The sequence below is a fragment of the Lagopus leucura genome, unplaced genomic scaffold (assembly GCF_019238085.1).
Source record: "Lagopus leucura isolate 7727_CA_CO unplaced genomic scaffold, USGS_WTPT01 Super-Scaffold_741, whole genome shotgun sequence".
In the NCBI taxonomy this organism is placed as follows: domain Eukaryota; kingdom Metazoa; phylum Chordata; class Aves; order Galliformes; family Phasianidae; genus Lagopus; species Lagopus leucura.
The window spans coordinates 774,469-792,416 of record NW_024962256.1 but is presented as its reverse complement, the minus strand read 5'-3'; the positions used below and the strand labels follow the sequence as shown (position 1 = coordinate 792,416).

Here is a 17,948-nt window from a genome sequence, read left to right as displayed (position 1 = left end):
TGTGTTTCTATTTAAGGGCTGCAGTGCAGACGAATATGATTGGCATCTACAGCCCCCTTTTGACTTTCAGCTCAAGCCTTTAGAGTGGAGAAGGAGCTGAGACGCCAAGGGGAGAGCTGTTTTTCTTTTGGTTTACTGGGGGGATGGCTCAGCTGTGGATTTATGCTGCTTCTGCCCAGGATTTTTCTCACTGAATGGGAGCAAGGATTGTGGAAACCATGTTGGGAAGAGGTTTACTTTCAGAATCCATCATGAAACTCTGCGACTAAAACACTGTATTTTCGGCTCCTTTTCAAAAAAAAAAAAAAAAAAAAACCAAAACATTTTTTTTTTCCTCCCCTTTTTCTTCCTCTTCTCTCCAATGTCCCTCTGTGCTGCTGGGTTGTGGGCCAGAGGAGGCTATTTCTATATGGCCAGCCATTTGGGGATATGCTGCGAGCCAAGGTTGTTTGCTGATTCGCTTGGCTCTGGTGACAACTTGGCCTGTTGTGACTCGGATGGACGGAGGTCGCTCTCGAGGAGCCATGGCTGGAAGCTGGCTTACAGCTTGCTTTTTCCCTTCCCCAGGTGCTGATGCTAGCTCCGAACCCATGATCCTGGAGCAATATGTGGTGGTGTCCAACTATGAGAAGCAGGAGAACTCTGAGATCAGCCTCCAAGCTGGAGAGGTCGTGGATGTCATAGAGAAAAATGAAAGTGGTAAGACAACTTTGTTGCTCATCCTTCTTTCAATGGTCAGATTTTTTCCATGTGTTCCTGTTCTTTCAGTTTCTTCACCACTGCTTGTAGCCGTACGTTAGCTCCATCTGGTACAGTTACTATGTCTGGCTGAGGATGTTGAAGTTTCTCAATGTTGATTTGGGCTGGGGGCCAAATGTTGCCTTCTACTGTAAGAATGTTTCATGGGTTTTGTGTGTTAATTAGCTGAAGTACACTAATGGAAAATGAAGGTGAAGGAGAGAAGGGTCTGCAGCTAATGAAGTTGATGTATAGTAGATGATCTAGTTGCCCTGCTGTCTCTTTGAGTCTCCGTCAGCATTTCCATTACTAACTCCCTTTTTTGGAGGATTTATAGGATGAGCGTTTAAAAATTGCTTGGGGTGAAACTTGGCTTGACAGCTTAGCCTGTGGCCCAGAGCTCAGTAGGGAGGGAAGGGAATGTGTGTAGATAAATACATGGCCGTGCACAGCTTCAAAACTTCTTGCAGAAGCGTTAATTGAGGAGTTTAGAAGCAAAGAGGCAGAGCATGTAATGTAAAAGTAAGATGAAATCCCTTCTTCTGCCATCTGTGCAATAACTAGCTTGTGCTTGGAAAATGAGATTCTTGGCAAGTGTTTGTATAGATGTCTTTTGTGTGCTTTAACTCTTGGATGCCTGCTAGCTTCGAGTCAGCCTAAACAAATGTATGAGACTGTGTACATGGTGGAGCAGGTTAGCAGCTGGTTTAAATAACTGCCTGTCTTCAGCAGCTCCCCTCCTCCCTCCAGCACTCCTTGTGCATTAATCCAAAGCAGTTGTCCAGGGCTGTTCTCCAGCCCACTCGTGACTTGTGTGTCCTCATCCAGAGGAGCTGCTGGCGTTTGGAGCCATGCTTGCGAGGCTCGTGCTGTGGGAGCTCCGCACGCAGGCTCTCCTGGCTGGCTGGCTCTGGAGTGCGCTGGCAGGGGAACCGGGACGCCCTGGTCAGGGGCTTAAGTCTATTTCTCAGAGCTCTGAGTCAGTTCATCCATAATGATGATCACGCGTTGTATTTATGTATTTCTTTTTCTTCAGTGGAGTGGTAATTTCTTTGCTGTATGAAAGCCTAATGCTAGCTTGGCTGTGTGAAGCAGTTGCTGGCCAGTGACTTATTGTGGTGTCCAAAGGTATAGCGTGTGGGAATGCGCTCACTCGGGTGAACAGAAATACTTGTCCTCTGGATACTGACTGTATCACTTGCAAAGCTAGTGAAGACCAAAATGCTAATTTGCTCCACTTCAAAGCTCTCACTGTGATTGTAAGGGAAAAAACGGTCTCGATTTCAACTCTCTGGACTAATGGACAACCCTCCTCCCTTAAGAGTCTGAAGGCTTCTCATTGTCAACAGTGGGCATTACTGCTGTCAGAACAAATCTGGCTATTGTGGCAACTTGTGTTCATATCCATGATATCCCTGCTTTTGATAATGGCTTATGGTACTGAGGAAACTAAGTTTAAAATAATGCAAGAAGCATCTCTGAATTTCAAATGACAATTCCCTTGTTTTGTTTTAATGTGGCCTCTCTGCCTTGCATAGTTCACAGTGTCCTGTACCGAGCCACGTGGTATGTGGAGATGCAAGAGGGTTTAATTTTAAGTAGTGGGTCCAGAAATGTGATTCTAAGGAAACATCCTTGAACTTGGGTTACAGTCCTTGAGACTGTATTCTCAAGATGCTTATCACCTAGGCTTCATGATGCTCGTATAAATAAGAAGAGATATGAAGCATTGGGATCAGCAGTCATGCCTGTATGAGAGACTATGGCACCAATCGGTGATGTACAAAGCATCGCTTGCTTTGGATGCTTCTCTGAACTGTTCTGGCAAGGGAATAATATTTTAGTTTGTCCACGAGCAGGACTCCAAACGTACGTTCTAACTCTCTGTTGGGTTAGGGATACCACAGGAATGACTTCAATACTTTGAATTCTTGTCTCTTCTGGAAACTGAAATGGCATGTAAAGGAACTAGCTGAAGTTTTCTGAAGTCTGAGCTTTTTAAGCTTGCAACGTGGATTGAATACAGAACCTGTTTAGTGTAGGAAAGCGTGTCTAGAATATGTGGTTATGACTTCTAAGAACGTGGGGATACACTTTTTTTTTTTAAAGAACATAAGATCATTTGGACTATGCATGTGGGTGGCAATTCACCTCACTGTATGGTTGTACTGTCTTCGAAAGTGTTGTGAAACTAGAGCTGTGATGATATAAATTAAGCTCATTCTCCTCCCATACCCAGAAAGCAGTGATGAAGCAAGGTGTTAAGTATGGCTCTGCAGCAGGGACAGTGTCAGCAACGAACTTTTGCCATGTGTAGCTCCTCAGAACAGGAGGGAGGGAAGAATAACTAGATAGCTTACAGTGCCATTAGACTGAACAGTGTGCTTTGAATGTGGTGATGGTTCTACTAGGCAAATGTTGCAAACTTTCTTGTGTGTATACTTGCAAATATGGGGTTTTGGAAGGGTTTTGTTTGTTCTTCAATATGTACTTTGGGAAAGCTAAATAGGGTAGCTAATAGGCATGGCTGACTGCTTGATTTTTGTTTGTTTTTTTTTTTTGTTTTTAAAGCCTTGCTTGAATAGAGTTGCATGGTGATGCCTAGGGATGCGTTTATAGTTCTTTTGTTTTCCAGAGTGGGAGGAACCTTTGGTTGGCTCTGTTGCACAGCTTTGTAGGGAAGAAATACCTTGGCTTTACTGGCCAGATGGCCCTTACACAGTGATGTTCAGAAGCTGTATCCAAACAGTGCCTGTTTCATGTCCTTCTGAAGGTTTTCTTCTGAAATGCTTCTAGGGCCTGAGCTAATTATCATCTCCCTGTTTGCCTCCAAACTGCGCATCCCTCTAGAAGGAATTACACCATACTTTCCATGGTTGATATATCAGGTAGAAGCAGAGGGGGAAATAAAAACCTTCCAGTGTATCATATATTGAATTCTTACCTGGTTATTATCCATTAGGTTAACTTCATGTTAAGTGTGTTAAATTTACCATGTAGCATTATTCAGTGTTATATCTGCCATATAAGCAATAGGATTTGTGGCATCTTGCAGTCAGACCTATTTGAAACAGGGTTGTATGAAGTTGTCTTCATTACTGAACCAATGGCTCAAACTTGGATATCATTTCAAGTAGAGACTTCTGTTCGATATTAAGACTTTAAAAGCAAAGTCAGTGTAGCATGTGGTGAATAAATCCTGAAACCTTTCATCTCTGTTATGAAGCTCATGGGTCACTGTAACCTGACTGTTGCTGCAATTGCCATGGAAGCAAATTTTGCTGGACTGGAAGATGTCTGTGGGACTTCAGTGCTTCAGAACAAATTACTCAGTTATGTACCAGCTCTCAGTCTTTGAAACACATTTTCTGGGGGAAAAAAAATTTTGGTTCAAAAGTTGCCTTTCAGACCTTCCTCTGGATAATAGTTGCACGAGTGGAAGGTGTGCTGGTATTATCACTGTTTTTAAACTCAACTGGGGAGGGAAAAGCTGTATGTAGCAATAGTCAGAAATGCATCAGGATTGAAGTGAAGGTTTACATTCTCTCCAGCTGGTGTCTGGGAGCAGGCTGCAGTTGCAGGGCTGTGTCTGATGGGTTTGTTTAAATGTGCTGTGTAGCCAACATGCACCGGCCAGCTCTATCTAAACATCTCTGTGTAGCTTTGGGATAGCAATGTAAATAACTGACTCGAGTGTTGTCTGTCAAGTGCATTTGTTTCTCTTACACCTTAACTAGAAAAGCCTCGTGGAATGATCTGAAGGTATGTATTTGTGTTGGAGCAGTGAAATGTGACTTTAAAGCAGGAATCTAATGCAGATTTCTTTGAGGTAGAAGGGGGAGGGACTCGGCTCGAGCAGCTCCCTCCTTGCCAAGTTCTGTGTGGATGTGGCTTGAAACGGTCAAATTATAAACTGTGGCAGCAGTGTTTGCAATGGAAAACCTGACAGACAGGGAAGCATAAGCACATTCCGAGCACCTCTGCTGCTTGGCTGTGTGGTGGGATGGGGCTCTTCCCTCACAGCCCCTGTGAGCTGCTTCTGTTAGGGGAATAGAGGGATGCCTCTTCAGTGGGGCTGAGCAGGACGTAACTGTTTCCTTTGCAATTACATAACTGCAGACAGATTTCCAATATTATATTGGAAGCTACAAAGCTATTGCAGCTAGTGTAGTTTCCTCAGGAATGAGAGGGCCCTTTGGGAAGGGAGGCCAGGGCGTGGGGCACAGCAATGAAGTGCCACTATGAGGAAGGCCTCTGCTTGTTAGGGTGCCCTGGCTTTGGGGTCCCCAGTGTCAGACCTCTATTCCATGCTTACTTTCCCAGCTAGTATTAATTTTCAGTCCTATTCGTTACAGTCTTGGTTTCTTAATTCTGTAATGACAACTTCCTGTCTCACATCTGCTTTCTGCTGCTTCACCTCTTTCTCTAGGATGTTACCATCTTCACACTCCCTCATTTGTACATGACAGGAGTGTGGCACTGTGTGCAATGGTAGCAAATGTCTTTGAGCATTAGATTTATCTTGCAGAAGTTGGCCAAAGTCCAGTGCACTTCTGTTTATTCTAACACATAAGTAATACTTCATCAGTTTCCTAGGCTCCTAATATTGATGGAGCTCTACACCGAGTCACAAATACAACTACTCTGTTTACTTTAAAAATGTCAATAGCTGAGCATCCACCAGTTGGAAGTGTTGCCAGACACTGTATACTTAATTGCCGTCATTGTGCTTTCATTGTGCTTTATTTCAGGTCAAGTGTGCATGCTGGCTTTCCCTGGAAATGTTTCTTACAGAGCATTTCAAGAGAACATTGTCCAGTGGATGTGACTCCTATCTTAATTTCTGTTTGTACACCTAGCCCTGACCTGATCTTTGCTCTGAGAAAACTAATTCTTTGCATTTCCATTCCTTCCCAGCATGGCGGTGTATTTGAATTGCAAACTTTGAAAGAGACCATGTTGTGATACAGAAAGTAAATACTGTCTAGTATAGCGGGCCATTCTTGAGCTGTGCCTGGAATTTTAGGAGAAGAAACAAACACTTAGGTCAAATGCCTTTCCTCTAGCACTGGTGATTTCATCCAAGAAGACAGGTTTAGGTAAGTGGCCAATGCTAAATGCTTAGAACAGCCTGTGTGACTGCTCTTCTGTGAATCAGTGTTCATAATTCTCTAACGAATGGAGTTGAATTTAAGAAAGGATCATCCCAAATTCTTATTTTGAAAAGTAAGAGCTGTCTTCAGACTGCAGCAGTGACACCCAGCATCCTGTTTTGAGCTCACTGCTGCCTTACTGCGTTCCCTGCCTTTCTGCAGGGAGCCCTGCAGCAAAGGATACTTGATCCATGTATGAATCAGTTCCTGTCTTACCGTGGTTTTCTGCCCAGCATATGTACTAAGGCAGTGTATGTACTAAGGCAGACAAACACAGGCCGTCTGAGGAGGCAGGGTGGGTGATGAGGAATGTTTGGCTAGAAGTTACTGGAAAGTTGTTTAATATCCTAAGAAAAAGTCTTTGTAGAAGTTTTTCCTCCAAACAAGGACAATGCTGGCAAAGCGTAGATGCCTTTCTCCCTCAGATGCTTGCAGTTCCATGGCTGGAGAAGGTTTCTCTGTGCTGGCAGAGTTTCAGAGCCCTCTGTGTTAAGGGTAGCAATGCTTGATTGTGAGCACTTGCTTGTCTCAATTGCAGCAGTGTCTTTGACTCTGTCTTCAGGCTTTTTGGAGTTGGTGATCAAGGCTGGTTGTCCTCATGTTTTGTTTTGCAGCAGTATAAGCAAAGCAAATTCTGTTGGTGTGTCTGGTGGGATTTATTTTAAGCTTTAGCTGTCTGGAAGCTGGCGTCTGTGGAGGGAGCCGGGATGCCTTGTTTTAAACTAGTCAATGGAAGAGGGGTCATTTGGGTCAACAGAGTATTGGTAGGATGAACTGGAGCATTTAAACTAATCCAGGCTCTGTGCTGACTCCAGATGAAGCCTGAGACAAGCCTAGAGCAGAGATAGAAGTGGATGGGATGATTTGCTGTAGCCAAGTCATCACTGGAGATCAGTCCTTTTTGGGAACAGAGTGACTGACCAACCCTGCAAAACAGGCTCTCTCTCTTCCAGTGGCCTGTTTGCAAAATGTTGAATGGATGGAGAGAACTCAACACTCACACCAGAAAAAGCCAAGTCAGCAGGAGATGAGGAGGAGCCCTTCTTCCTCTGCTTTTGCCCCTGGGAACCCAAGGGTGGGGTGACACTGTCTAATGACTTTAGCAGCTGTACTAAGCTGGAAGCGGCCCTTGACAGCCTACTCTGACCTCTGGTGATTCTGTTTTGTGAGCATATTCTAATCTGTTCTTTGTTGCCTCTATTCTTTTTTCTTGTTTTTTTTTTTTTTGGTTGTTTTTTTTTTTTTATTTTTATTTTTTTGCCTGAGCTAATTGGATTTTTAAATGTGTCTCTGCAAGGGTAAAGAAGTGGTGTTTGCTTTCCCTTTCTGACTGTTAAACTTTCAGTCAAAGGATCTTGATATGGCTGAACCCTCATTCAAGCTTTGAGAATTTAGCTTGGATTTACTGTATTCATAAGGGAAACATGCAGCAGTGTTTCTGATGCAGTTGCTGCTGAGCTGTGTTTGGAGGCTGCCCTGTACATGAGCTTTGAAAAGTTATTTGAGGCTAATGTTTCTAAACCTGCCTACTGCTTGAGCACCACAGTACCAACATCTCAGCTGAGGTTGCTGTATAAAATTATTGAATTATGAATGTGTTGTAATATTCATGCTGCTATCTTGTGGTATCTAAATACTTTTCTTCTGCTCTACTTAGTAACTTACATGGCAAGCATTATGTGTTTCTGTGTTCAGGCCTGGGAAGGGAATTTGCCAAGCTGGAACCAAAGCAGGGCTGTTAATGCTCTGGTTTCATAGGTATTTTCTCCCACTGTGGAAAATGAGATTTTCCTCCATTGCTGCCTCTGAAATGACTGTGTTTTTGGGGCTCTGCAAAGGAGTTGAGTGGGCTTCTGCTTTTGTGCTCAAAACATTTGTTCGGCCCTGTGGCAAGGAGAGGTTGTCCTTTAAATTGTAGGATGATGTTTCCATTTTTGCTGGAAAGCCATTCTGCATTTCATAGACATTGTTGCTTAGTTTGTGCAGCTCTGAATTGCAGTGTGTGCTTGCTCTTTCTTCTTGGTGACAAACTCACCTGGAACATTTGAAACATGGCTGTGTGTTAACTCTTTGCCTTTTGCAGTGCCTAACTGCTTAAGCTTTCCTGGAACACCTCCAGAAGGCTCTGGAGATCTGCTAGGAGGGATGTTTTGCTAGATGGGATGGAGGAGTTGATGGGCAGCTTGCTGTTTGGGTCCTACTTGATTTGGGAGCCACTCAATGTTTTACTTAAGTGAGCTTCAGTGCATTTGCTAATATAATATATATTATCATAGTGCTAATGCTAACTAGTAGTACTGCTTCCTCAAGTCTCTCATAGAAACTTCTGATGTTGTAAGGCATTAATGACTGTTTTCCAGGCACTGCAGCCCTATTTCATTTCTCCTATAGAAAGAAACAGTTATGATTAACAGGAGGTATCATGAGGTTGCACTACTAAAAACATTTTCCTCTTGAATTGAGCTTCACATCTATCTATGTAGAATTTGCTTTCAAATTGCCGTTCCTGGTACTTCTCTCCAGTTGGAGATGCACCAAAAAATGAACTTCCAATCTGAAATCACACTTGTAGCATACATTTACCTGAAATGCCTTGGGCTTTATTTTCATGTTTTTATCTAGTTCCCATTGCTTCTCTTAACCTTGGGCAACAGCTATTCTGGCAGGGCTAACTTAGTTATCATCGTTTTCTTCTTTACGTAGCCATCTTAAGTCCAACCACTTCAACTTCTATGTTCATTTGCCTTTTCTTTAGCTGATTTCATGTCTCTGTGGGACAGTTCTTTTCTGATCCCACCCCCCAGATTTCTTTCAGTTAAGGGAAGGGTTATTGCTGTAAATAGGAAGTCTTCATATTTATTAAATATGCATCTACTGATCTGGGATTTTCCCCTGTGCTGTCTTCTAAGCATCCTGTTGAAGTAAATGGGTTCCCTTTTAAACTTCCCTCTAACTTGATGCAGAACAAAACACTATTACTGTCATAGTTGTGTAGTTCTATAATTTCTCTAGAGAGTGCATTTCCCCTACTTGGAAAAACCCAGCAGGGCAACCCCACTCGCCAGGGCATTGCCTTCATGCAGGTGGGCTTGAAAGAAGTCCCACAAGATTGCCAGGTCAGTATGAACACTCTTCTTGTTCCCGGATAACTTTGAGGGTAGTTTGAAGGGAAAGGGAAAGTCAGTGTCAGCCCTCACAAAGATTGTTCCTGTCTGCAGCTGCTCTGACTTCCCTGTATTCCAGGGGATGAGATCCTTAACTCACTACCGGGGAGCAGAGAGGGAACACGTCTGTCTGGACTTCACATTTGGTAGGTGTGGACGTGAAGTATCTGTCAGCACTTCTGAGACTGCCCTGATGATCTAGCTGCTCTGAGAGAAGATGGGAAGTGATTACTGCAACCATAGACTTGGTACTTTATTTCTTTACTAAGGCAATTTAGCTTTGGAGGAATTGCGCGTGTCTGTTAAGTGTGAAGAAGCCAATACCAAAAGCAAAGCTACCTTTAAGTCTGCTGTACAACACAGCCAGGAGCTCCTGAGTGGTAGACTCTTTCCCAGACCTCTGTAAACTTCAGTTCTGAAATTTCCAGCTGCTTACAAATTCACTCCTTTTTCCCTTCTCATCTAATCCTGCTGCACTGAGCCTTTATACTCAGGCAGAATAGTTAAAGCTGTTCTGTTTCCACTGCATACCCTGTTTGGAGCCCAGGATGGCAGGCTGAAAAGGAAAAAATTTTACACACCATCCCTGATTGGAGCCTTTATTCATTACCTCCTCTGTTTGTGCAGTCACTGCCAGTTTTGGGACCCTGAAACCTGCCCCAAGAAAACGTTTCCAAGGAAAATCTGCTTTTCATATTAGAATACATACACTTTCTAATGATTGGGTTTCCTATATCAGCCAAATAGGTCACAAGCTCAGCATTGCTGCAAGGAACTACCTGGGGCCAAGAAGATACAGGGCTGTTATGGAGATCTTTTCATCTGTCCCATAGTTGCCTTGTGGTCTTAAAAGTGTATACATGTATGTATATGTTAAGAAAACTATATATATATAATATATAACAATATTTTATATATAACAATATATATATATATATGTTTTAGATCTTTGTAACATCAAAGTTTCTTAAGAAAGCAAGTCACAGTGAAAAAGCTTTAAATAAGCCCCCAAAACACTAAACCTAATACACAGTGACGTCTCCTGCCCTTTGCTCTAGTTAATCGAGAGCAATTATACACAAAGGCTTTGGCTCTTGTGGTGACTTTCAAGCCTGTTTTTTTGTTTTGTTTTGTTTTTTTCCCCAAAGTAAGCAAAAGACTGATAGTGCATTTTTATTGTGTCAGATGAGGACGAGATTAATAAAGGATGGAGTAGATTTTTTTTTCCTCCAAGCTGCACAGAAAATCAGCAGTTCTAATAATACTTTGGCAGTAAAATGAAAGCTGTAATCATTAGCAGACGCGTTTCAGTTACAACCAGTAACATAACTCCTTACTTTTGGTTTTCATGTTAAAAAGAGTTCAGCTTCCCTGCAGACCAATTTTTTGTCCATCTTCAGATTAAGCAAAATCTATAAAAGCAATTGCCTTGCTTTGGAGTTTCATAGCACAATCAGATTTAGGGGGGTGGCTTGAAAAAGGGGCACATGTCTTCCCTTCTGCCCCTCAGGCAAGGACATCAGACTTTCCAACATTCTTGATGGAGACTAATTATTTTTTGGTAGAAAGATGTTGGCTCATGGCTGGATTAACTGAAGTAGTTCTGGAAGACGCAGGGGATGAGAGGGGCTCTCTGGGATCTCTGTTTTACTGGCTGGCTTCTCTTTACTATTTTTATTGGCAGGTTTGTTTTTTTGTATCTTGATACTGTGTGACTTCATCTGAAAGTTTCACATGCAATGGGACATCACTTTATTATTTCAAATGAAACTGAAGTGCAGTTATATTGGCAACATAGTTGAATTTCAACTTGATAATAATGCCAAGTATTTTCCAGACTGTGCTTGAATCCACTTCTATTTCTCCCCACCATGCAAACGTGTGCTGGAGAGACCAGTCTCTTGGTCTTGAAAGTTGTTTTAATTCTGTTTGCAGAATCACCTCCTGCTGCTCTTCTCCTCTTGTGTTGTGTGCACACACCCTTTCTGGTAAGCAGCACATGGGATGGGCTTTAATGAAAGCATATTTTGCAGCAGCTTGGAGGGGCAAGGCAGTGCTGGATGCACTCACGCTACAGACCTAGCTTTGCTCCTGTATGACACAGCTGCCACGTGTTTGCTTAAGAATCCTGAGCTGGTTTGGTACTTGGATCAAAGAGAAAATAAGCTGCTGCATTTTCATGATTAGCGGCAACTTGACTAGCTGGCCTAACACTGGCAAGTACATGCACTGTCTGACGAGCGTAAGCAAACACCTTTATGAATTGATGTCTTGAGGCATTGTGCTGGCTCTGGAAAGATGAACATAAGCGCAGATGAAATCTGTCCTCCTTAAAGGACAGTGCATCTGGAGAATTCTAGCTGCATACAAAATGAAATACAAAATTGGAATAGCAAATATCAGTATACTGAAACACTGTATGGGACACGATGAGGGTGGCAGCAGGGTGAGTCTCCATACAGAAGTGAGCCTAGGTCTGGAAGAGTAGCACTTAATATCAAACTTGAATCATGGGCTTGAACTTTGGTTAGTTCCTAAGTAGCAATTTAATCTCCCACGTGGCCTTTCATAGCACCTATAACATAGTATGTTCAGGGAGGCTTTTGTCTTAGTTGAGCATACCTGCAAATTTGGAGTGAATAAAAATGAACTGCCACTGACCACTTGAAACCCTAGGTTTGGACTCGTGGCCATCTTCTGCAGTGCCCTGGAAGTCACTTTGAAGTCTGTGTTTGAGTATATGCAGGGTGAAGACTGCGTGAACTGACTTGAAAGAGTGACGGTGAAATTCTTTCTTTTAGAGGCGGAAATTTCCTGTTTGAAAATAGGATCAGAAACTTGAGAGCCGGTTTGTTTGATCTTTTTTCTTACTCTTGTCTGAAATTCTTGCCCTTACCAAGAAGGAAACTAAGCAGATCATGAAGAACCAAAATTACAGGATGGCTGCATGTTCAAGATGTTATTGCAAATGATTCTTCTTTCATGTAGACCTTTCTTAACCAAAGCCTCTTTCTACAAAAGTAGGATGACCAGAAATGGTCACTTCTGTCACCAGGCAAATGGGATAACTGAGCCTTACAAAAGATGCTATTTGCTCCTCTTGTGCACAGCAAGTAGATCTGGTTCCTGAACCAGCTACAAATTAAACTATGAACTTAGTCATTCCAGACATCTTTGGCGTATTTTAGGAGCAGACTCTGCACTTCCTGGGCTTTTAGCCTATTAATTTTAAAATAAGAAATGCGTGTCTGGAAGTTGGTATGTGAACCCTCACACTCAGCTGAGAACTGGGAAGCAAAGCCCCTCTTTCTGAAAAGTATCAAGGTTTGAGAACTAGCCATATGAAAGGGTGTTGTTTTTTCCATCGTGCTCCAAGGATTCTCCCTTGCAAACAGTCCTAGATAGAAGCCACCACCCAGAATGTGCATGTGGGCATTTGGAGACTGGACAGTACTGGGGATGTTTGGTGAGTTGCTTACTGTCGCTGGTTTAAACTTGGTTCATGTTAATAGGAATTGTTTGGTGGTGTTTGAAAGAAGTTGATACTGGTTTCAGGGAAATTTCCATTACAGCTGAGATGTAGCTACCCCTTGCAGTGCTGTAATGGAGGCCAGCATTGAGGCCTCCTTGCATCTTGCACTTGAGTGGCACAAGGGCCTTTTTTCCGGTCACTACACTTGAAGACCAAGTGCCTGGTCATGCACATGTGTGTTTTAAGGGCATCATGAAAGTACAGCACCAAAAATAATCACTGGACCGGACCCATCCATATCTCTAAGTGAAGGCTGTGGGTTTGCAAGCAAGCTGCTCTTGTTTCTGTAAACCAACAGAATCAGGTCTTTGAATCTGTAGTGCCAAGTGCTTCCGCTGTCTAACTAGTAATTCTTTTGCTGTATCCCCAGATCATATCAACCTTCCTCTTCTCTTGTTTAACCAGACTCATGATTAGCCAGACTGTCCCCAAGTAGATTGGTAGAAAATTTGGTAGAAATTTAGTGAGCACTAAACAGTGAGTAGGGGCGGCCTGAAGCAAGCAGAGCTGAGTGTTGATGGGGATTAGTGATTTCTTATTCCCTTCCTCCTGCACCTTTTGCAGGGAATACTTTATGGTAAATGCTTCTTGATCCTTTTTGAACAATGAAAGCCTCTGTTAATTTTCTCCTGTCAAGATGTTTTGATCTGAGGAAAATGTAATGTGGTGCATTCCTCAGTTAGGAAAACAGAAATTCCATGTTTCAGCAAAACTGAGATTTCACCTTAATCAACCTTAACAGCGTCATGATGCTGAGGCCTTTTTCTGTTGCTCTCCAAGCTGCGCTTTCATTGGGTTTTGGTGGATGGACCAGAATTGCACTTATAAGGTAGAGCTCTGAAGTCAGACCATCCATTGGTATTCAGTGTTTTTCTTGAAAGTGAGTTGGCAGGGAAGAGCCTATAATGCTGTAGTTGAGCACCGAGTTAGACTCGGTAAAAGCCATTGCTTAAGGAAGTTTTCACAACTGTAGTCATTCAGCTGGAGCCATGACAGAGTTCAGAACTGCTTATCTTTGATTTCTGAAGCTGAACAGTAACTCCGTCTGGGAGAAAGTTGACTTGTAAAGGCTGGAAACAGCGAACTTCCTCCAAATTCTTGGTTATGGACAACACTTTCCACTGGTGACAAGAAATAGCCATAAAAAAAATGACTGAAGAGAGAGCTAGAGGTGGAACAGATAATGATATGAATAAATGTAGCTGCTTTTATTTTCATGGTGCACACTCTGCAATGTATCTGTAGCCTCACCAATGTCCAGCCTTGTAACAAATCACTTGTCTTTGGGGACTAGTGTCTCTTTGGGAACAACTTGCTGTTTTGACTTTCTTCTGAGCTTTTTAAAGTGGGATAGAAAGAACTGATTAATCCCATAAGCTGTACTGTTAATTCAGCAAAGTTGATGAGCAGTGTGTGGCCAGTGTCCCTGGAAATGTTATCTACAGGAGGTGCCTTGTGAAAGGTGGAAGGCCTTTGAAATTGCTCAGATGTATTTCTCCTGCACCCTTTTCTCTTCCGGCTAGTTTTTGCCACCCCTGCTCTATAGTAACTGTGCTAACTTCTATTATGATGATCAGAGTGGAGTCTTTTAACTCCTTGTTTTTTCATCCAAATTTCTGTGCCTTTGTTGGTGCTTTGCATTCTGGAAAGTCAACACTGAGATAACAGTTGACTGAGATTTGTGAAGTTGTCTTAGTGACTGGTGTGAGTAACAAGTCAACAAATAGTTTCTGATCATCCCAAATCTCATAACTGGGTACCCAACTAAGGTTGGTATTTGTGTGCTCATTTTCGCTAGACCAGGTTTTCCCAAACTGCATCTACCTAGCCTTGAACACTTCTAGGTATATGACAAGCTTCTGTGTTTTTGCTGGATGTGTACAACATCATAATCTTCCCTGAAGTGAGAGAGCTGTGCCTCCTGTCACCAGCTTGTGACAGGCTGTTGTATTGGTATGGCATGTAGGACCACAAGCTGTGGGATTCAAAACCAGTGGGCACAGGATTGGCTCTGTTCAGTGGCAGCTCATGAAATTCATAATGCAGAGGTAGCCAGGACGCTTCTGAGTGTGTAGGAGGTTGACTGCCGTTACGCAGCTCTCCTGTTTTGTTTCTCTGCTATCTGGGACTGGAGGACTTGGAAGTGGATGCTGGCAGAAACAGAGCTTTTTCACAAGATTCTTACTTGGAGAACTGAAGTCACGTTGTGAAGTCTAAATCTGTAGTGGAATTTGTTGGTGTTGATTTAAGAGGCCCAAGAACGATGCCAAAAGTGCTTTTTTAAAAATAAAATTGCAAGGTGTTGACTAGTCAAGAAATGTTGAGACACTAGCGGAGTTTTGGAGCAAGTGCTTTCAATTTGTATTTGGATATTTGTCTGTCCTCTTCTGCTTCAAAGCCACTGGTATCTTGTTGGGGGAGTTTTGCCCAGAAATGTTCAGAAATCACCATTTGAAAGATAGTACAAGGCTGTTGGGGCAGAGGACTTCAGGGTGTGATCAACTATGGGCTGAAGAACAGGCAGCAGTGAGAACTTGCCATTGCTGCTTGAAACTGGTTTCTGAATAGGTGGCAGAGTCTCTGGAAAATCCAAGTGGAGTTTCTTACGGAAATCAGAAGTAGGCTCGGGGTGAAATATGAGCCCAGTACTCAGCCTCTGCTTACAGAGATGGTGTTTTGCAGGCTTGTCACAGTCATTTTTTCCCAACAGTTCTCTTCTCTGCAGTGAAAGGTATTTAGTGGGCAGCAGCAGTAGGAATACAACCAGTGTTTCCTTTGATTTGTGTTGCATTTTGTAGAGCATCTTGCTGAAGATTCCCACTCTTTTGTTGGCTTGCTGTAGCATTCACAGGAATAAGCTGTTAATGTCATATGGCTCCTGAACTACACTTCGACAGATACACATGGGTTCAAGATGAGAAAATAGGTTTCCAATCCAGACTTTCCCAAAACAAGAGGAATGCAAGTTGTGTTCTGTCTAGCATTTTTATTTTGGATAGGAGGCTTTTGGTTAATGTCAGTCCTGGAGGAGGGGAAAGCTGTCAAATGCTCCAGAATCCCAAATGCTTTCTGTACAGTGGCTAAAGCCAAAGACACTCAAGTGTTGGATTTTTGTTGAGATTAGTGAGTGGCTTCTTAATCATATGATAGCAGCATCGGGCTTTCCTGGTGAAAAACAAATAACAAAAAAGAGTAAGCAAAAGTTAGCAAGTCCTAACAGGAATGTACACAAGTGTCAGAAAGCTGACTTGTGGCTGCCTTTCTGCTTCTTTCCAATTACCTACTGAAAGCTTGACTTTGCCTTGAAATTCAGGGAATAAGTCTGTGTTCTTTCCCATTGCATCTGTCTCTTTCCTTGTTTTTGAAAGGTTTCTACTACTTTAGCCCATGTTAGTCTGTCTTGAACACACCATCATGGATTCACTGTCTCCTTGTGGAACATGGCAAACTCCCTTCCCTGTGCACTTTGTCCTCCAGGTTGACTGAATGGCCTGATGCTGCTTGTGCAGGAGGAGCTCACTTGCAGAATGTGATCTCCCTGTTGCAAAGGGAAGTAGCTGTGACCTGAAGTGTGATTCTCCTCATGGATGGGAGCTTACTATTAAATGGCTTCTCTTACTGTGGCATGTATCCAAGCCATTGTGGAAGATTTGGGTATTTTTATTGATGACTTTGGCATGAGAGAATGAAATTCTTGGAGTTTGGATCTCTTCAGGAGAGGGGAAAAAAAAAAAGAAACACAAGAAAACAAACACCACACCAAACAACAAAACACCAAAACAAATGAACAAAAACAGCCTGATCTGAGATAAGAGTTTCCTTTAGTTCAGATGTCCAGCATTCTGAAAGCAAAATAGAGCTATTTCTCCTAAAGCCCATATGATACCTTTCTATGCCTCAAAAGCTTGAATGTTTGACATGACTGATTCTGGCTGAAATGTCCCTTGTAAGACAAGTGCATAATCACTTTTCAAAGCTTCCCAGAAAAGGGTGAGTAGCTGCAGGCAGGCAGACCTGTTTGCTGCAGTCTGAGCAGAGCTTCAGTGTGCTGTCAGCAAGGAAAGCTCAAGTAATGGTTTCCCATCTCCAGCCTTGAGGGGCCGTGGTTATGCGACTGGGCTACATAGCCAGAGAAAACCAAGATCCTAATGGAAAACTTCTTGGAAGACTTAAGCTGCTCCTGCACATCTGTCCTCCTTTGGAAAAGGTATTATGTGTTGAAGTTATGAAATATTGTCAGAGGGGAAAGTGCTCTCTGCTCTCCAAAGATCCAAGAGCATCTAAGTGAATGTACATGGTTCAGCAGTGTATTGAGGGCTTGGAGAGCCAAAAACTGTACTCTCCATTTATGCAGAGAATAGAAGTACGACCGTGCCAAAGACAGTTAAGCTGATACGTACTGGCCAGGAGTTGATATCTCTGCCCAACTTCATCTAATGTCACATTAATGTGAAAAACAAAGATTTGCACAGACTCTGTGCGACTGGCTTTGCATAGTGAAGTGACACATGAAGATGTGGTATGGTTCTGTTGGGTTTAGCATATACCCCTCTGTAGCCCAGGTTTCTGTGCAGTTCCAGTTTATTATTGTAAATGCTATGCACCCATTTGGAATCCTCCTCTGTTCATATTTAAAACTTGATTGTATTGTTAAAGCAATGAGAATGTCTTAGTGGTGAGGATTTTTGTACTGACTAGCTTTGCTTTGATGTGCTTGCCAAACATCTGTGTGCTTTCTATATATTTTTCCCCTTGCCTTCAGAAAAAAAGGCTGGTTACGTTTATTTGTGGATGAAATACTTTGCTAGGAATGGTTGTAAATCTGCAGGGCTGAAAATTGTCAAGTGAACTCGCAGACAATAGTAACAGAGAATAAGGAATTAAGCCTGGTATGCAATCTGGAAAATAATTAAAATCTTTAGTTTTTTTTTTTCCTTGCTGGCATAGGGATATCTAGAAGTTGGAAATCCAGCAATGCTTCTGATTTGGGAACTTTAAACCATCACAAAGTGTGAACAGTGGGGTGAGTCTAGTGGGGGGAGCTTGAAAATGCTGGAGTCCTTGTTGGCCCAGGCTGTGCTGCATGGGCAAGAGCTCGCTGCTGATGGAGATGTCTGCTGTCTTCCTAAGTCTTCTGGTACCCCACCAAATGATCTCTGATTTAGATGAGCAGTGATTTTACTAGTACGTGCTGATGTTAGCTTGATGTTAGCTGGACAGTCATGCTGTACTGCTGAATCTATGTACTGCTAAATCTATGGGGGACGGCGGCTGGGGATAAGATGAAAATGACACTGTGTACAGACCCAAAAGGGAGTCTGGTACAGTTGGCTTGGATTTGATGCACTGTAACTACGGTTC

General features: G+C 42.7%; 1 protein-coding gene across 9 annotated transcripts in view; it reads left to right on the top strand.

Annotated features, from left to right (window-relative positions):
• SH3PXD2A (SH3 and PX domains 2A) overlaps positions 1-17,948 on the top strand; it is a 231,211-nt gene that overhangs the window by 171,471 nt on the left and 41,792 nt on the right. For 8 of the 9 annotated variants that reach the window (XM_042863578.1, XM_042863576.1, XM_042863577.1 and 5 more), the window contains one exon: positions 568-699. In XM_042863578.1, coding sequence (XP_042719512.1) covers positions 568-699 — 132 coding nt within the window. Of the gene's footprint in view, positions 1-14; positions 445-567; positions 700-17,948 lie in introns of those variants that run through there. The other variant, XM_042863583.1, reaches the window with a different exon arrangement.